Genomic DNA, 21944 nt, shown 5'->3' with positions numbered 1-21944 from the left:
TCTGTATAGAGCACCAGACTCCAATGTTAAGGATTTCCTTGTCAAGCTGGAGGAGCTACTAATATATATTACTTCTAAACCATATTCGTATGTTGTCTTAGCTGGTGATTTCAACATGAACATTAACATATCTGACTATGAGAAGACAGACGTAAAGCAATTTATAAATGTTCTAAGATCGTTTGATTTGTATAGCATGCACTCTCATCCAACAAGAGGTCATGCTTGTATAGATAATATTTTTTCTAACATTGATACTAATTCATATGATTGTGAAATCTATAAGCAAGACCTTGTATCAGATCATGCCGGAGTTTTGGTTCATATTCGTCAAGACAATTTTCTTCTCAAAGGGCCTAACCGACAGGATGACGAAAACAACTGTTGTTTAATAAGAGTAGTGTCTCCTAGTAGGTTATACAACCTAAGTCAATTCCTTTCAAGTCTGGACTGGTCACAGATATTCTATGTATGGGACGTGAACGAGGTAGTACAAAAATTTATGAATATACTGTCTCAAAACCTGACGACGTTTTGCCCTATGAAAACCCACAAAAATAGAGCCAAGGACTCAAACATGCATGTTAATAGTTGGTACACTCCTGAACTCAAGACCATGAAGAACCACCTGTTAGTCTTGTATAAAATTTGGAAGATCCGAGGTGCCAATGAAGACAAAGAGAGATTCAAAGATTTCAAAAAACTTTACACTGAAGCGATTGCTAGGGCAAAGTTGTCACTCAACGACAAGCTGTTGACAGAATCTAACAATAAATGTAAAACAGCATGAATCTAAACACAAGAATAAGTCATCAACTACAATCAACATTCCTCCTGAGAAACTGAATGATTTTTTTCTTAGTGCAAGAGTTCATGCTCAGGATATGTCTATCTCTACATCAATTACAATGGAAGATATGCTGGAAAAATGTAATCTCATCAATTTAAAAAATGTGGCTGCACCAAGATTTGCATGGAAAGAGGTTGACATTGAAACGGTGAAGTCCATAGTGGGAAATCTCAGTTCCTCAAGAAGTGAGGATACCTTTGGTTTTTCAAATTATACGGTGAAGAACATTATCGATTCGATTCTCCGTCCACTGACATGTGTAATTAATTTGATTATGATACTTGGAGCTTTTCCTGAATGCTTGAAAATGTCGATAATAAATCCAATCTATAAAAAAGGTGAAAAGGAACTGCCAGAAAGCTACAGACCAATAGCAATAGTCTCGATCGTAGGTAAAATCATTGAGGCATGTCTACTGAAACAGCTGTATGAGTACTTTGTAGAAAATAATTTGCTCAACCCCAATCAATTTGGATTTAGACCAAATCATTCAACAACTATGGCGATTGAAAAGGTTGTCAACTACATTCTTGAGAGCTTTGAAAGCCAATGTATGGTTGCTGGTGATCTACTGGACCTGAGTCGTGCGTTTGACTCCATGTCACATTCAATATTGTTTGAAAAGTTGAGATACTATGGTATTGAAGGTAGCGAGCTGACTCTGATTCAAAGCTTCTTGAGCAATAGACAACAGGTGGTAAAAGTAAATAATAAACTATCTAGCCCAAAGCCGTGAAAACAGGCGTCCCTCAAGGGTCTGTTTTGGGGCCGTTTTTATTTCTAGTGTTCGTAAATGATTTCAGTTGTAATATACCATGCTTTTCAATATTGTATGCCGACGACACTACAATTCTCAATTCTGGTGCGAATGCGGAAAATCTTATTCATGACCTTGACGTTTCAACAAAAACCTCAAAAATATGGTACAATGCCAACAGCCTCCGTCTTAATGAGACCAAAACTGAGAGGATATTATTTTCCTTGAAGAGCAGAATAGATCCTAGCCTAAAAAACTACACGAAGCCGGTCAAATTACTGGGCTTAATGCTGGACAGTAAGCTATGCTGGGAAGACCATATCGAGTTTCTTTGTAAAAAACTATCAAGAGTCACCTTTCTTCTACGTAAACTTAAACTATCAGTCAGCCCTGGAGTTTTGATGATGGCATACTACGGTCTCTTCCATTCACATTTAAATTATGGTCTCCGTTTATGGGGCAACTGCTCTTCTGCCAGCAGAGTGTTTCTATGGCAGAAAAAAGCCATAAGATGCATTGCAGGACTCAAATTCAACGAGTCATGTAGAGATGCTTTCAAGAAACTTAGCGTCCCAACCCTTGCTAGTATGTATATTTATGTAAATCTAATTTACATGAAGGAAAATGAAGATAACTTTATGAAACAGCAAGAAAATCATGATCACAACACAAGAAATAAATTTGACTTGATAAAACCTTCTATAAGGCTGCACAAGACTTATAAAAGCCATAAATACCAGCAGGTTATTCTTTTCAATAAACTTCCCTTAACATTTAGAAGTCTTCCAAGCAGCAAATTCAACAGAATAGTAAAAGAACTGCTGAGACGTAACGCATTCTATACAATAGAGGAATATCTCGATAGTCAAATATTGCAATGTTAAATGTACACATGTTAACTTTAAAATGAGAATGAACTACTCACCTTGTTTTGCCTGCTTGTACGGAATAACTTATTGTCGCGACTAATTTAAGACATTTTCTCATGGCATGACTGTACCTATTATAGCCTATTTATTTTTTATTTGTAGTTTTTAACTTGACACGATCCATATATATTATGTTATATTTGTTGATCAATAAACAATTCTATTCTAAACAATTCTATTCTATTCTATTCTATAGAGGAACATCATTTATGTCATCAGCTTTGAAAAATTTCCTACTATCAAAAGGAATTGCCAGCAGCAGAACATCGCCCTATAATCCAGCCGGTAATGGGCAAGTCGAACGGTACAATGGAGTTATATGGAAAAGTGTGATGCTAGCCCTAAAATCGAGAGGTTTGAACAACAGTCACTGGGAACAAGTTCTCCCCGATGCCCTTAACTCTATTCGTTCCCTATTATGCACAAGCACCAACTGCACACCACATGAGCGGATGTTTTTACATGCAAGAAACTCAAGTAATGGAAAACCATTACCAACCTGGCTATTGACACCTGGACCAGTATGGTTGAAGAAGATGACAAAAAACTCAAAACAAGAATCGCAAGTTGAAAAAGTTGAATTAATCGAGAGTAACCCTGAATATGCGTTTGTTCGCCACAACGACGGCAGAGAATCGACAGTCTCACTTCGCCAGCTCGCCTCATACCCCACGAGTGCCGATTGATATTAAGGGGGGAAGATTGTGATGATAAAACAGCTGTAATATTTATGATCTGTTATCTCTGTTACTAAGACACATATTTAATGTCGAATAAAGCTCGTGTTGAGTCCAATTCTATTACAACATAATTGATAGTTTTATATTGTTTAATGTAAGTTCATGTATAATTTACAGTGCTGCCAAGAAGAAAAATGTTACTCTCTTTCCAAACAGAAAAACTAAATTGTTAAAAATTAATAACTCAGAGACTTTAATTGGATATTAGAGACCAAACATATTTTGGGAAAATGAAGTTATTGTACCAACTAAACTTATAGAAAATAAGAAGATTTCCAATTTTAGTTTTGATGAAGTACATACTCAGGCCCGGCCCCAGGGGTGGGCGGACCGGGCGGCCGCACAGGGCGGCAGATTTTTTGGGGCGGCAAATTTTAAGGAACGGAAAATTTTAAATGCAAATAAATAATAAACTCAATGTGAATAGTAAAATTTTATGAGAAGCTTTTCCAAACTCAAGCTAATGAAGACATATATCTAAGATCAACAATGTCCCAGGACGTCTAAGTGGTCTAGCGAACATAAAATAGATCAGTCCCTAGATCTTGAAGAACTGGAAAAGGAATTTTTCTATGCAAAGGTCAGACGAGTTCTACTTAATTAAACAAGTGTGTTGAACAAACTCGTGTTGTAGCAATTGTAGTTTTGATTACTTAGCAAGTTAAATAGGCCCAATACTCTGTTGCAGTCTCTTGATTTAGAACTACCGTCTTGATTATGTTTTCTTATTGTGTACCGTATCTGTTCCGAACATAAAAATAGTTTAATCAGATATTTTGTGTTACTGTTCTAGTCCAGTCAATTAAAGATTATAGAGTGAAAAGTTTGGAACACAATTTTCAACTCCACAGCTCTTTTAAGGATAGTAAGAGGATTAACATATCAAAAGTCCTCACCCCTACCTCATGTGCTAAAGGAGTGGAGGTGGTTTGAAAGTACCATTTTTTCATTTTTCTCATATATCTCAGAAACTATGCATCTTATGAACATTTGTATACTGTACAAAATTGAAGCTCACAAAATTACCAACAAGTTTTGTTCTCTACATTATCTTCATATCTCTTATAGTTTCTGAGATATCCGCTCTTGAAGGTGAGACATTTTTTGAAAAAACACTTCTGCCTCCAATTTTTTCATCTTTTCGGCCTTATAATTTTTGAACGATTGATGAAAAAAAATCCGTGCTGATTATAAGCTGACGGAGCATCAAATATCTTCAATTTGATGATATTGCGTAAAATAGTGGGTGAACAAATATATATATATATATATATATATATATATATATATATATTCACCGTATATTTTCACTATTTTACGCATTCCCTACGACTGTTGCAGCAGTTTGTTGCAGCCAAATGAACGCCAGTTCTTTGGGCGTGACTTCTATTGGAGGAGTATTGGGGGGAAGGTGGCAAGGACTTGTCAAAGTCCTTATGTTCAGAGCCATGAATAGGGATGGGTAAGGAGGTGTTATTATTGAAGGATGCTCAATGGCTGTTGATTCTTAGGTTAAGGGTAGTGGTAGTTTCAACCACATAGATTGCCATGTCGTTTTGTTCACCGATGTGGTCCCCGGGCTCGACAGCCGAAATGTGGCTGCCCGACTTACTGACTTAGTACTTAATCATGATATTATCGACAGCATAGATGTCTGTATTAGAAACAAGATAAAAATGTTACCTTTTCACATTTCTCTTGGTTTATTTGGTTCGTTTCATATTTTTTCTAACAACTTATTAAAAAAAATCGAGTGTAAAATTTTGATGGTTTATCTTTACTTTTTGCAGGCACGTGTGTCGTCTCTCCATCTCCACAACCGGCGGCCAAGCGAGCAAAGGCAAAGCAGTAAAAACTCACTATTCAATTTTCTATTCTATTTTCAAATTTATTCTCGCCTATGAGAATAAAATTATGAGGTAACATTTTTATCGCCAATGTTCTTCCATCCTTATTTTGTAGCCACACTGGATGATGGCGTTATAAATTATTAAGTTAGTGACTTTGAGACTGAAGGTTTTCTCTTTATATCTCAAAATACTTTTTGTGCAATTTAATGGATAACGGAAAATGTGAAATTGTACTTTTTACTGTTTTTTATAACAGTAATTGAACTTATTATAAAAATAAGTTCACTCTGTACTTCTAATTCTGCGTTTGTAAACAAAAACAAAATCTTTTTACTTTGCTACTTACTCAAACAATGCTATTGTTTTACAAATAATTTCTATGTTGGTAGCAATGATCCATTTGTACTTTATAACAAACGTTTTCAGGGTGTCCACAGGGCGGGGAGACCGGGAATTTCGTTATTGAGGGAAATATACGGGAATGTTGTCGATATGCGGAAATGCTTCTTACATTTTTACACTTCCGTCAACTAGCAATGTTTTCAAGGACAGAGTTAAAATCTATCCGTTGAAAGAGTGGAGTAGTGATGGACGATGCAGGTTGGTGTATCAATACGGAGTAATATCGATATACCGAGAATTTTGAATTGATACGGCGTTTTATCGGTACACCAAACCGTGTCGATACATCTATACGTATCGGAAATGCATGTTGTATCGTTCGATATGTGTATTGTATAGGTTTTTCTCGATATTCACAAAAATCCATTTGTATAAAATCGAGTATACTGTATCATAAAAATGTTATTAGAAGAGAAAGAGCTTGGTAATGAGCATACTCATTGAGGATTAGGAGTCATAACGCTCAACGGTAGAGGGGAACACGCCAATACAAGATGGGGTGTTCTATTGTTATGGTCAAAATAGCATTATAAGATATCAAATCGAAAAATCCCATAAAATTCGCCAATCACCTTTTAATTGAAGTTCCAGACTCTAACCGGATTTTTTGTATAATTAGAGAAGTATTATTCAATCTTCTCATGCTTTAATAACAAATGTTTCTTTTCCAAATATTAAAGTAACATCATGAAACTATCAGCGCGTTTGTTAATGTAAGACTGATCGAACTTTCCCAGGTTGGAATCGAATCACATTACGAGTCCTATATAATGTGTGACCTGTTATATGATACATTTTAGTTAATGGACAAATTGAACTGTTAGACACTTTGACTTTTTTTTATAAAAATTATCGAGTTGAATGCGTTACTATAATTTTTCTTATGAGCTTTTGTCAATATTTGTCAATATTATTTTATTAATATACTGTAGAGTTGAGAACACATCCTATTTTTTTGTTGTATTATTAGAAATTTATTATTTTTTATTTCCTTGAAAATGCTAGAATAGTAGCTTATCACCTTTATCAAATAAAAAAATGTATAATCATGAGGAAGCAATTTTATTTTCCTATTTTCAACTCAAATTATACAGCATAATACATGTATCGGATTGGCAATTATGTAGGTTAGTGTTTGGTGAGAAGAATGAGAACGAGACGGGTTCAATATGATTGAGAGCCAACACTTGCTGCCTCTATTTTCTTCACGAGTAAAATGATGTGATTTCTGAACACTTACAATAAATCTTTCACAAAATGTGAATACATGTTAACACAAATTTACAATTAATCTTTCACAACATGTGAATACATGTTCGTACAAATTTACAATAAATCTTTCACAACATGTGAATACATGTTCGCAGCAAATTTTTAGTAGAGTAGAACATCAACATATACAGGCTTTATAGTACGGTATGCATATTTTATTTTTCGCCCCACTTGGATGTAATGAGCTGGTTTTCGTGCGTCATATGGAGGCCGAAAATGATTGTTTTCTGATCAGGCCGTTATAGTATATTTCGCAGCTAGGGTCGAAAATGTACGTTTTCCGGCTCGAGATCGCGGTTTTCAAGTTCGAGACAAAGTCGAGAACTTGAAGCGTTCAAGAGCCGGAAAAACATTTTTGCCCATGTTGCGAACGCTAATTTTCGCCACACCAAAAAAAAAATAATAATAATGTTAAGTTGGCAATTTTGGAAGCAAAATTTTAAGGTTATGCTACTATAAATCATACAATGTTAATGAGGTTATGATAGTATCATTGTATTCTATTGTTCGGTATCAAAACTACAAAATAATTCATATCAAGTTATAGAAATGATCATTTATTGATAGTTCAAATACCTATTTAATTATACTAGATACATAAATACATATTAAATTATAAAAAATAAGCATTATTGACAGTTAATTCTTTGTTTTTCACATAAAATAAATTATACAATTATTGTACTTTGATTTCAAATTCGATTCTTCACTTTTAAATACTAGCGATACGCACCTTTCTGACAATGGACAATGCAGCCAACATTATATATGTTGAGGCTATTTATAAATATTAAATTATGAAACAGTAATTTATGAAATATATTATAGACATAATACTGCGATTCACGATACATAATTATATGGATTATTACAGTCATTATGAGATTATCTCTCTATGATTTGTGAGATCGGACACGATCAGCTGTTATTCAAGGTCATTTTACAGCCCTAGGGCCATAAAGTTTTACCGGCCTGGTCGGAAAACAATCACTTTCGGCCTCCATATGACGCATGTAAACCAGCTCATTACATCCAAGTGTGGTGAAAAAATTTTTTCGCCCCACTTGGATGTAATGAGCTGGTTTACGTGCGTCATATGGAGGCCGAAAGTGATTGTTTTCTGGCCAGGCCGGTAAAATTTTTACGGCCCTAGGGCTGTAAAATAACCTTGAAGTCAGCTGATTCTGATTTGATGTGAACGTGTTTACAAAATAGTTTATGAAACGGAATAAGTTTATGCTTCTAGAATTGAATAAAGTATTTTGCAATAAGATACTATCATTTTATTTGGATGAATGAAATACAAATGAGATATTATAAACTATTCAAATTCAATTTTCAGAGTATAATAGAATCTAACCTCAAACCTCCTAGTACTGCGTTTATCACGGAACATAGTGGATAAACAGAATCATTTTATGCTTCTAGAATTCAATAAAGTATTCTGCAATAATATACTATCATTCTATTTGGATGAATAAAATACAGATAAGATATATATTATTATAAACTATTCAAATAATTCGATTTTCAGAGTAGGATAGAACTTCTAACCTAAACTTCCATTGACATTCAGATTGGCCAAATTTCAAGTGTGCTAAAACAGCTGATCAAAAACTTTTCATTATTTGTGTTTATCATTCAATAATTAAAACATTTATAATAATATCATCTTATTGTCATTTGGAAGAATAAAAAGTTTAAACTCAACCTCTTACATAATTGAACATAATCTTTTAGGTTATTTAGACAAATCAGAATAAAAAATAAAAATACTTGAACAATTTCCTGATATTCAGATTACCTCAGAATTGCTAGAGCTATGACCTTCCACTTTTGCTTTTGGAAGTGCTTATAATAGACAATAAATTATTTTCATATATATATTGTTTATTTTTCTGTGTGGCGAAAAATAACGTTCTCACCATGGGCAAAAATGTTTTTCTGGCTCTCAATCTTTTCTAGTCCTCGGCCTACGGCCTCGGACTTGAAAACTGATTTCGAGCCAGAAAAGTCTCATTTTCGGCCCTAGGTGCGAAATATACTATTATGGCCCTAGGGCTGTAAAATAACCTTGAAGTCAGCTGATTCTGATTTGATGTGAACATGTTTACAAAATAGTTTATGAAACAGAATCAGTTTATGCTTCTAGGATTGAATAAAGTATTTTGCAATAAGATACTATCATTTTATTTGGATGAATGAAATACAAATAAGATATTAAAAACTATTCAAATTTAATTTTCAGAGTATATTATTAGAAACCGACCTTTAACCTCATAGTACTGCGTTTGCCACGAAACCTGGTGGATAATTTTGGAACTACTTGGGCAATTTCCTTGCTGCTGAACGTTTGACAAATAGTTTATTATGAAACGGAATTAGTTTATGCTTCTAGAATTGAATAAAGTATTCTGCAATAAGATACTATCATTTTATTAGGATGAATGAAATACAAATAAGATATATTATAAACTATTCAAATTCGATTTTCAGAGTAGGATAGGACTTCTAACCTCAACTTCTGATAACAACCATTGTTGACATCCAGATTGTCGATCCAAAACAGCTGATCCAAAAATTTTATTCAAGAATCAAACCATTCATAATAAAATCATCTTATTTCCATTTGAAAGAATAAAAAAGTATAAACTCAAACTTCCACATTAAAACATTATTGAACATAATCTTTAAGGTTATTTAGACAAATTGAAATCCACCCAAACCCAGCTTAGGTACTGCGTTTTCCACTAAACCTGTTGGATAATTTTGGAACTACTTAAAACTACAAAAAACAACCTATTTTTTCGGACATGTTATTCATTATCAAAATTTGGGAACAGAATATTTTGGGCCATGCCTGTTGTTCTTTCCCGATCATATTTATATGGTATGTAATTGTATTCACTGAAAATGAAAAAAACAATATTTGGAGAATTTCCTGATATTCAGATTACCTCAGACTTGCTAGAGCTACGACCTTCCAGTTTTGCTTTCGGAAGTCCCTAATAAAACAATTATTCTCATATATATATATATATATATATATATATATATATAGGGCTTTCGGAAGTCCCTAATAAAACAATTATTCTCATATATATATATATATATAATATATATATATATATATATATATATATTATATGTAAAAGAATTAACCGGGTACATCCGTTTGTTTTGACTTACTTGAGTCTCAAGTAAGTCAAAACAAACGGATGTACCCGGTTAATTCTTTTACATATAATATATCCATCCGCGAAACACTCAAATGTAATATATATATATATATTATATATATATATATATATATATGGATATATTATATGTAAAAGAATTAACCGGGTACATCCGTTTGTTTTGACTTACTTGAGACTCAAGTCTATTATATATATATAATGTTTTATTATTTTGTATGGCGAAAAATAGCATTCGCACCATGAGCAAAAATGTGTTTCCGGCTCTCAATCTTTTTTAGTCCTCGGCCTACGGCCTCGGACTTGAAAACCGATTTCGAGCCGGAAAAGTCTAATTTTTGGCCCTAGGTGCGAAATATACTATTACACTAATTTTGAATAAGATTTTGTCTTCACTGGCATCACATGATCATAGGGATTAGTATATTTGTATGCTAATGACATCAGTGTGTGATCATTTGATTGATATCATCCTGTTGGGCTGCTAATAAATAATAATATCGAGTGACCTGGCTGGCTCAGGTTTGGTGATAGAGTTTTTAGGTCGCAACTGATCAATTTCAAGGCCTCTGACATGACCTAACAACTGCTTTTTAGGCAGCCGAGACCAAAGATTCAACTTGTCCATCCGAAACACGGGAATGATCCGAGAAATAAATCTTGCCCGGGCTGGGATTTGAACAACATCCACTTCATTCGAATAGAAATCACAACAACTTCCTCCTAGATCTTATCCTGCAAATTTGATAGTATATTGTCCTTCAATAGAGCGCTCAAACTATATAAAATATTTAGAATAGAATAGAATCTTTATTGCAGCAATATCTGAGGTCATCAGATACAATACAAGTGTCAAATATATACAACATGATACAAAATAAAAATATATTACATCAGTAAGTTACACTATCAGTACCCTATGATAATATGTCACCTGATTTTCAACTTATAACCGAATATTCCTAGCTAATGTATAAAAATCTTCAATCTTGTTTAAAGGGTTAGCTGCTAAGAAACGTTTAATATGAATTTTAAAAGTTCCATTCTCCATATATTTCTAAGATCTTCAGGAAGTGGATTAAACAATTTTATTGATAAAAATAGAAATGTTCTTTGTGTACTAGAATAGGTATAGGTGTCTAGAATAGGTAACACCCGAAGCTTGTTGAAATCACCCCTATTTCTAGTGTTATGGCTATGAGCTCCACAAACTTCTCCAAATTTTCCTTAACATAAATAAGGCTCTGTTGTACAAATATTGAAGGTGCCATTAGGAGTCATAATAGACTAAAAACAGTTCCAATAAATTCATTCAAATCGAAAATAAAACCTGGCTGCTGGATAATAGAATCAATCATGGGAAACAATATTAGTTTTATGAACAAAATCATACTTTTTATTCTCATTTTTTTTCATTATTATAAATTTTTCTGTTCTATAAGAATTCTTGTGTTTTCAAATTTAAAATTTTGAAAATAAATTAGAACATTATTTTCAAGCAGTACCGTAGTTGATTTATAAATTTCAGAAATATCTTTGTATCTACTTTAAATCGATTGTATTACTACTTTTATTATTTGTAAATAATCATAGTTTATACATACCGTATACTAAACAGAATGAGTCATAGGCCTATGTAAGGGAACCCATATAGGTTGGAGACTTGTAGATACCCCAACTGCACAATGGACTTGCTGGGAACTCGTTCCAAGTCCATTTGCCCAAGTCCCGAAGCTTGTTTTAAACTCAGGGACACAAATCTAAAGGCTTGGTTTCGACTTGGTTTAGAGACCGAAGTTGGCACTTGTTTGACTTGTTCTAAGTTTGGCTCCCCAAGCCTAACCCAAGTCTCAACATCAAACCCACCGTGAACTCATGTGCACAAGCCCACTCTAGGCTCACTCTGATAGGCTTGTTTTCGACTTGGTTTAGAGATTGAACACAAACCCACCGTGAACTCATGTGCACAAGCCCACTCTAGGCTAACTCTGATAGGCTTGGTTTAGAGATTGAACACAAACCCATCGTGAACTCATGTGCACAAGCCCACTCTAGGCCAACTCTGATAGACTCACTCTGAACTTGCTATGATCCAAGGTTTTTGGTTTAGCCCTCAACAATTTTCAAATTATAGGCCTATCATCTCTTTTTATTTCTTATCTCTTGTAAAAAAGTGGAACAAGTATTATTTGTTGGTGACTATAATGAATTTTTTGTCTTTGTTGTTAAATAATTTAATTCAAGAGTTAAACTATAATGTTTATACAAATCAATTGCTATCATAATCAGATGATAATAATAATATTCATTAGTATTAATATTAATAAAAAAATAGTTAAACACTTTTATTAAATTTATTCAACTATAAAGACAAATTCATTAGTCATCAACAAAAATAATGCTTGTATTCACCTTTTCTCACAAGAGATAAGAGATAATAAAATATATATAATTTATAATAAAAACACTTCACTCACATGGGCTACTTTCAACAAATTGATAAAAACAATACAAAATCTTGTAGTACCCTTTATTTTTTAAAATAGGTCAGCACTTCAATTTTTTTATATTGTTTTTAATAATTTATAATATATGAAATCAGAAGCATTTTTTCTGTCTCTGCCAATAATGATTAAAAAACATCAAAATGACTTATACTGAATTGATTACGCCTAAAACCCTCTCATACATGTAAAAAGCTTCAGCAGACTAAATTTAAATAAGTTACAGCAGTTACACCAACCAACAAATAGAAGGACAGAAATTCAGATGAAGCTTTGATTCAGATTCTTTGATCTATAAAACATGAATATAACCAAAATATTTCCATTATTCTAAGCAACGAACAGCCAAAACTCTAATTTAATTACCGTATTATATATTTAATACTGTATAGAAGCTGTTTCACGACATTCATTTTCCATTCATATTTCAGCCCACCTTGTTATATGAAAGCATTTATGTTTTCATTATAAATACTGAAAGATAGATTTACCAGATTAAAATAAAGACTAAATATTATCATTGTTGAGTGATAAGCAATATGACCTAATTCATATAGATTACAAATTATCTGTTAGGTTAAGAAAACAAGACGTTCACATTTCAAGATGATTTTATTTATTAACTGGCAGGTCGCTCAGATTACAATGCTGCAATGAATTGCAGTTTTGTAGATACAGTTTTCAAAGCACAGGAACGAATATTGAACAAGGACAATCGTTTCCCAACTAGTGAATTGTTGATTGAAAACAAAGTCCTTAGTGACAGACAATTGTATGCTCTAGTCTTACTCATCTATACAAGGAAAATTACAAATTTCAGTATCTTAATAGCTCATAATCATGACTGGAATAAGAAACCTAAATTTTTATAATATAGCCTACCTAGAATGAATACCGTACAGCGTTTGGACAGAGAATGGTGGAATATTTAGGTCCAAGAATACACAACAAAATTAGCCAAAGAAGAAGGGAACATAAATAAATTTAAGCAAATGATGAGGAATTGTTTCCATGAAATTGGGATAAATATACTGTAGCAGCGAGGAGCTAATAGTTGGTAGTAGGCTATATCACCTATATAAGGAAAATACTGTATATCAATAATAATATTAGTAACATTATAGTAGTTGGTATTAACAAGTAATGTTAATACAAGCAAAGGCTTCTCTAGTGATGATTATCCTTCCTCTTCTTCATTTTTGTTTGGAACCTCGCCCACCTTAGAACATCTGTAAAAATACATGCAATATATGCATAAGACTATGAAAATTATGAACATTATAAAGTAACATATCAAATAAAAATGTTATACTTCATAACCATGTTTAGAGAAGGCTCAAGGTACAGTGATTATATTAAGAGTGACTATCTCTATACAGTCACTGTAGTCCAGTCAATATAGACATAAAAAAGGGGGTGTGCTTGCAATTTATATTGTAGTTCTGATTTTTCAAAATATTATTTGTATACATGAGAGAAGTCTAGAACCAAATTCTACTTGCAAAATTTTCTTGTGCTATAATATACAGAGTGGCCCAAAAACCTCGTATTTTCGGTTCATATTTTCCAGTTTTCAGCTATTTCCGCCAAATCCAGTGATCGGACAGAAACATTTTCTCTCGCCTTTTTTAAGATTAAAAAATTCTGAATGAAATGAGATCATTTGGAACTCTCTATCTCCAACGAGTACTGAGTTATGATTTTTCAAAAATGAGTGAAATTTTATGAAAAAAAAAGCAATTTTGATGATTTCTAGTATTTGATCAACAATATATCCTGATTGTTACAATCTAGATGTAAAATTCAAAAACACTCTGGGCGTAATTTTGTGCTCTAAAATCTGAGACTAGGTAGAGCGCTCTATCTCATATAGATTTCCAGGTACACCTGACAACAATGCTCCTTGTATTGTGAAAAACACCTCATTTTCAGCTTCAACCATCATCACCATCTATATTGTCCTCACAGTGATATTTTGCACAATGATATAAATTTATTCATGAGATTATGTTATATGAGAATCACCCGTTAGATGCACTTCATTTCAGTGTTTCCTAGTGGAGAGGCGCGCTTAAGGACACCTCAAGGATAAAAAATTCAAATACTTATAACTTTTTACACAAAGCTAGGATCTCATCGTACTACACTTCATTCTTCTTGGCTCATCAAGGCGGTTCAAAATCATGAATCATAAGTGAAATTATGAGGTCTATTTTATCATGGAAGGAATTGTCAGTTTGTTTTTGCAAAGTGTTTGATTTGAAAAGTTTCTTTACCGTAGGTAAATAACCGCCATAATATGTCACCCATTGGAGGATATGTAAAAGTGCTCAACAAAGAGCAACTTATAAGACTGTACTCACAACTAATACTCACTTTCAGGATAAGTTATTGGTGGAATACTCTACCTTAAGACGTACAACTGAATTTTAACCCCTCATAAGGGGGTGACTAGGGGGTTGTAACTCGAATATTTTAAATGTAAACACCCATTGTGCGCTACATCATTTTAAAGGCCTTTTTAAAACAAGGAAGATAGCATCAATAAAAATGTTCTATGATACTTGTATCCAAAATGGCCGCTGATTGAAGTTTTAGGTTTTAAATAAATGATTGGTAAAGTACGGTACCGTAATGAAACTTGAAACTACTTTTTTGAATGAATACTAATACGAAATACATTGAAAAAGCTGGTTATTTATTTAGTAATATCTGTGTTTTAGAAATGACAATCATTATTCTGTCAAGAGTCAATAAATTATTGCTAAAATAGGTCTATTTATCCATTGATTGACTTTTTCAAGGAAGAAATGAGATTTATAGGCTGCATGGATAGATAACATAGTACCTAATAAAGTTACATAGGTAGGCTACTTTTTAGTAGCCAATTCAGGTTACATATTTAATAATAGATCTATGTTATAAATCTTTCGTACTTTTAATAGTACAGCATAACATTAATATATTTAAACTGTACTATATTAGCAATGCAACTTTCAGTTTAGACTTCTGTTTTAGGTCGTTTTACATTGGAGTGTCCAAGCTAGTCGCGGGCATTTAAGTTCGTTGTTGCGCTCACCGCACTTGGCGAGACAACAGATTTTTGTGTCTCACCATACCATTGCTGTCTCAAAGGTGTCCCACAGGCTTCTAAGCCTGGTTTCAAGATGTAATACGGGCTCTACACTCAGACACCTTTGGTATTTCAGCCTGATGATGTACGGTAATACTCGCCAAGTATTTTGAAAATCGCGCTCTTGAAACCATGTTCACAGACAAATCCTTGATCTTCGTACAAATTTCAACAAATCGAAGTCGAATGTTTGTAAAAAAAAATATTTTTGCGATTCCAATGATTAAATAATTCAATTTTTTCTTCAGAAAGCCACATCAGTTGCGAGAACGTTTTAAGAGGTGGCCGGAATTCCAGCACACCTACACCTATAAAAAATCCAGTGGCACAGCAATTGCTTCAACCAGCCGGATGACAGCTTTTTCAACGCGTCGAAAGTGAAAGGGTTTGTATGTATGTATAGGGTGGATAGGCCTACAGAGTTGCAGGTGAGTACTTAGTCAATGAGTTCAATATGTCAGTTGAATAGTATGAAGGACAATACTAGTGATTCTATGAACAGTCGACCTTGCATACGGTAGCTAAAATTATATTATATTAAAGGTGGTACCAGTAGAGAAAACTTCAATTCCAAACACTTATCATGCTATAGTGTGGTCCACGTTATAATGACAGTATTTGATCAACATTGATGTTGCTATAGTGAGGTCCACGTTATAATGACAGTATTTGATCAACTTAGGTTTCGCTATCCTTGTCTATTATTCGACAAAGCTGGTGTTACTATCCTTTTATAGGTCCACAATGATGCCAATTATGTTTTTGACAGTGTAGAAATATAATTAATTGATGGAGAGAATCGGCATCGCTATTCTTCTATCTTTATCTACTGCCATTATAACGTGGACCGCACTATATTCTTGTCTATCATAAGACAGAGCAGGTAGCACTATCCTTTTCTAGCTCCGCAAAGATGTCAAATCTGTTTTTGATGACATACAAATATAATAAATTAAGGCAGAGAATCGGCAACGCTGTTCTCCAATCTTTATCCCTTGCCATTTTAGCATGAACCTCACTATATATAGGTCCAAATGCACAAAAGTATGGATACTCCTGCAATTATTTTTGTAATTTTGTAAGCCCTCTTGAGACAAAATAGACCCTAGATGAACTTCTGTACCAAATTATCTGTCAATAAGTTTTTGAAAAAGCTTAGAAAACGCTCATAAACTGACAATTTTGGGCAGATCTTTGGCTTATTCAAAAATACTTTCGATTCAACATTTTTACACCTCAGCTAAGCCTGGGTACAAAATTTAAACATTTTGTCTACTGCCATTATAATGTGTACCTCACTGTAGATGAACTTAATCTAAAAGGTTCTGTCTAATTAGAATTCAAAAGTAGAAGGAAAGGTAGGAAGGTTAGGTTTTGCTTTACAAATAAATTTAATGTTTGTATTATTACATATTATGGTTTGTTCATATTTTTGTATGATAAACACAAAAAACAATATCGTTGACCAAACTGCTGATTCGAGATGATCCAAGAAACTGGAATCTTAGATGAGATAAATGTCAGGCAAGGAATTTGTTCAGGTAATAAATAATTAAATATTCATTTTTATTTTATTCAATCCTGTTCCACTATCTGCTTCGAGGAACTGGGATTTCTGTCAGTGTTTTTGATGGAGAAACTTTTTTTGACCACCAGGTGTACCATACTTTAGGAATGCAGGATTCCAGTGACTAATAGAAAAGAAATCACTACAAAATTGTAGTGGGTGTCGCGTTTTGAAAAAAAAATCGTGTATATATGTATATGTATTCTAATTTCCATGAATGGATCTAATTCCTATCATCATCGTGTAATTTGATTTTTTTAAATTTAAAATTCATATAATCCGCGTTTTATTTGACGCAGCCGTATTGTGCTTCTCGTACCTTGCACTCTTGCTGCTTGCACTGCTATCTACAGATTTCAGTTGGTAGACTCTACTAAGCCAGAAGGATACGCGAGTGTGAATAGATTTTAACAATACCTTTATTTATCTTTTATATTAGTGTTATCAGTGTATTTCTAGTGATATGCGAAATAAATGTTCAAAAATAATGTTTTTTCGTTAAAGCATTGTTTATTTTGATGGATGGATCCAAAGATAGCCTGGTTCCAGCCCGAACAACTAGGCCCGTCCAAGGATTTTTGGTCTCTCGTCTGGGATGCTCATGAACCTGTAGATAATTTGAAAATTGGAGATTTGAACAATCAAAAATTTCATGAGAGTATAAGCTCAGATATCTTGATCAACAGTGATTTGAATATAAGGAGAAACCAATTGAATGCTGCAAACAATAACAATAATAATCCTGCTTCAACATTCGGCATGAATAAAAACCACGCTTCCTTGATTGGTGTACACGGTGGATGTCCCTGGCGACCTCCCAATAAGATGTATAATCAAAAATGTATTATTGGGTGAGTGGATTGTCATTTACTTCTCATAATACCTTTTCAGTGTACTATTTCATGTCTTTCTACCACAAAGATTGATCATTGAAGGTGTATCATAGGCTTGATTAGTAGAACCAACTTCCAGATGAAAGGTTAAGTCATATTATCGTATATATAGGTACCTAAATTGGCAAATTCTTTAAAATTACTAGATATTATGTTGATACGTTCATCCGTATATCGGCTCAATTCATTCCTAACACTTCTACATTTTATTTATTTTCCTGTACATTAATTTTACTTTGGTTGAAAAGGCAGATCTACAGGGTAATTATTTTGAAGGCCAAGTTACTTTCTTCCAGTGACCGTCAAATCGGATAGTTGAAGCTCATCGCTGACAAAAATATTTGGTGTATGATGTTCTTGAATTGATTTGTAGAAAAACTTGAACTCAATATTAGGCCTAGATTAAATTATCTTTTTAATAAACTCTTTATTTATAAGAAAGTTCACGGGCGGGGCTTACTAAAATCTCCCCTCAGCTTCTCATGCTTACTTCAATTTTACATTTATAGACCTATTCAGTTTATAATTAGATGCTTTTGGTTATGTTGTAAAAATTGTGCTAAATTACAATAAAATTGAATTCTGAAATATAATAGGCTATTCTGAATATTATTATAATATGTAGTAATTGAAACGTTATCTTATTTGTAGTAATTTAACGTAAGGCTTTCATTTAGTTAGGGTTGGGTAAGGTGTGTTTCTTGTCACTTCTGTTGTCTTCGCCGCAGTCTGCTGATCGGGGAATCGGCATTGTCCCTGAACGAGGTTTTCCACAGCACTAGCCGCTATCTGAGGTGTTTGTATGTATCAATGCTTCTCGATATATTCTGCAACGGTGTAATAAGGCCGGTCCATTAAGTACCTCTTCAAACCCTTTGCTAGCGCGTCGTTGTTTTCTAGTAGTTTTAGACTGTCTGGGAGCAAGTTGAACAGGTATGCCCCTGCATAAGACGGAGAATCGCTGAGCTTTTTCAATCTATGTAGTGGGAGGTCTATGTTGTGATTAATGTCTTGTCCCATACCTGTGCCTGTCTTGTCTCAAGATTTGGTTTGATTTCTTGACCAAAATAATGACTTCCAAGATATATAGGCTATAGAGACTGCCGTTAGGATTTCTGGTTTTTTTTTTGAAAAGGGGTTTGCAATGTTCAATGTAGTTGGCTCTTAGATTATTTTTTATTGCTCTCTTTTGGATTTTTAGAACTCTCTCTAGATTTTCTTATGCAGATGATCCCCAGGCTGCTATACCATACCTCAAGTGTGAGACAAATAGCAAGTGGTAGGCATTTATTGCTGTTTTTTCATCGGTTATATTTTTATTCTCCCAGTGAAAAATGTTGCTGATGAAAGTTTTCTACATAGACACTCTATAATTATGCTGTTTCCATGACAGGTGATTGTCTAGAATGACACCAAGAAATTTTGTGTATTCGACTGTTTGCACAGTGCTGTTTTGTTCATGCTGTACATGGTGAGTCGGCGTGAAATTTATGTGCACTGTTTTGTTGTTGTTAATTGCCAGTCTCATTTCGTTGGATATTAGTGTTGCTTCTGCAAGCGTACAGTCAACAAGGCTACACCCCTCCTTACAATTCGGAATGAGTTTATTGATGTTTTTTCTTGAAGATCCAATTCCACATACTGCCTTCTGCCCTTTAGATAATCTTCGATCCATTCTAGTGCACTCTCCTGGATTTTCATATATTTCAATTTAGTTTTGAGAATTTCCCAATCAAGGACGTCAAACGCTTTGCGGAGATCAATAAAAAGCCTTGAGGTCGATTCTTTGTTTTTTCATATTTTGCTTATCTCGTCATACAAATCAGATACTGTTTATGTGCTGTGGCTCTTTCGGATTTATCTCCTGATTTATGCTTTGAATAAATCTTTGCTATTTTCAATTTTTGCGGGAATTTTGCCTGTTTGAATGATTAAACTCATCAACATGATTCATTTATTATATGTAGGATAGGTTCCTTTATTTCATTCTCGCAGTACTTCAGGATTTTACCAGTTATTTCATCATGGCCTGATGAGTTGTTTGGCGTTAGTCTTCTGAAGATATGGTGCAGTTCGGTTTCAGTGATGGTGTTGAATTGACAGAACACTTGGGCATTTTTCCGAACTACCAGATTCTCTATACCATTTTGGCTGCTATGTAGTTCAGTAATTGGTTGGGTGAAATATGTGTTGAAAATATTGCAGATCTGATGTGGGTCAGTGATTTTTCTCCCCTGAATAGTCAGGTGGAGGTTTTCTTGATGTTTGCATTTCAGTTTATTCCTTTCATCGTTGATTGTTGTCCATAGCGCTTTGGGCTTATTTACTGCCTGGTGAATCTTTCTGCTTAGCTGTAATTTCTTTTTGTTTTTTACTTCTTGATCATAGGCTTTTTTATTTTCTAGGTAGGCCTATGTTACTTTGTCATCTGTTCTGCCTGTAAGTGTGTATTGATCATAAGCAATCTGTGTATTTCTTTTTAGCATTAACGTATCATTATCCCAGAAGATATGATTTTTATTTGTTTTTATCTTCTTTGATTCTCTTGGCATGGTTTCATCAAGGTTAGCTCGAAGGATCTTTAGAAATGTATTGTATTTGTCCTCCACAGTACGAGATGCTATCACTGTTCCCCATTTAGAGTTTGAGTTTCAAGTTTTTTCCGAAAAAATTAAGGTACCCCAATTTCTAAATTTCTATACGTTTCAAGGTCCCTGGTTTTTGGGTATTTGTGTGTGTGTGTGTGTGTGTGTGTGTGTGTGTGTGTGTGTGTGTGTGTGTGTGTGTGTGTGTGTATGTGTGTGTGTGTGTGTACGATATCTCATCTCCCAATTAACGGAATGACTTGGAATTTGGAACTTGAGGTCCTTACAATATAAGGATCCGACACGAACAATATCGATCAAATGCAATTCAAGATGGCTAAAATGGAGAAAATGTTGTCAAAAACAGGGTTTTTCGCGATTTTCTCGAAAACGACTCCAACGATTTTGATTAAATTTATACCTAAAATAGTCATTGATAAGCTCTACAAACTGCCACAAGTCCCATGTCTGTAAAATTTTCAGGAGCTCCGCTATGCAAAGTATGATTTTAGATTCCCAATTATCAGGCTTCAGATACAATTTAAACAAAAAAAAAAATCGAGTGGAAAAGATTGACCATGAAAATCCCTACAATTAATGTTCAGTAACATTTCCACCTAAAATTGAAAATAAGCTCGAAATTCGAGAAAATTTGATTATCCAATTGCAAACTGTTGGCAACTGTTGATTCTATTGAACGATTCAGTATGAAGAGATAGCAGACCTCGTATGTCTCCAGCGTTATTGTCCTGTCACCAGCTAGCTGGCTCAGATATTTCTTTATAAGTAGACTTGAGATGCGCGTGAACACTAGCGACAGGTGATCAATTCTCATATCGGCAAGGAAAGTTGTGAGTGCGCCACACCAGATTTTTCAAGTTTGTCCTTGAGAAATGTCTTGCATATATCTGTACGTTGCTATTTTAAAGTGCCACTAATTCAATTTATTATTACCTACTTCTATGATTATTCATTAGCAACTTATAGGTTCTTTGAATATAGAGGAAATAGAGACTAATGTTTGTATCTCGTGTCTGTTTTAGACTCCATGAAGAAATAGAGGATTTCTTCGAATATATGTCACCGAATCCTGAAGAGCACAATATCAGAATGTCTGTCGTGAAACAGATAAAAGAAATTATAAAACAGTTGTGGCCATTTGCCAAAGTCGAGGTCTTCGGCAGCTTTCGAACCGGACTATATTTGCCTACAAGGTAAAAATATTATTTATAAATAAAATATTATTCCAGTATTATTCACTCTAT

The 21944-nt window shown here is 33.8% G+C and overlaps 2 protein-coding genes across 2 annotated transcripts in view; both read left to right on the top strand.

Annotated features, from left to right (window-relative positions):
- The window catches only part of LOC120354395, a 68086-nt gene extending 61624 nt beyond the window's left edge, over positions 1-6462 (top strand). Inside the window, exon 7 of the mRNA XM_039441484.1 lies at positions 5067-6462. Coding sequence (XP_039297418.1) covers positions 5067-5128 — 62 coding nt within the window. The 3' untranslated portion in view covers positions 5129-6462. The remainder of the gene's footprint in view (positions 1-5066) is intronic.
- Positions 6463-17550: 11088 nt separating this feature from the next.
- LOC111062253 (terminal nucleotidyltransferase 4B-like) overlaps positions 17551-21944 on the top strand; it is a 71832-nt gene continuing 67438 nt past the window's right edge. The window contains exons 1-2 of the mRNA XM_039441390.1: positions 17551-18052; positions 21723-21893. Of these exons, the coding sequence (XP_039297324.1) occupies positions 17724-18052; positions 21723-21893 (500 nt within the window). The 5' untranslated portion in view covers positions 17551-17723. The remainder of the gene's footprint in view (positions 18053-21722; positions 21894-21944) is intronic.

The sequence above is a fragment of the Nilaparvata lugens genome, chromosome X (genome assembly GCF_014356525.2).
Source record: "Nilaparvata lugens isolate BPH chromosome X, ASM1435652v1, whole genome shotgun sequence".
NCBI classification, from domain to species: Eukaryota; Metazoa; Arthropoda; class Insecta; order Hemiptera; family Delphacidae; genus Nilaparvata; species Nilaparvata lugens.
This window is presented reverse-complemented; position numbering and strand designations above follow the sequence as displayed.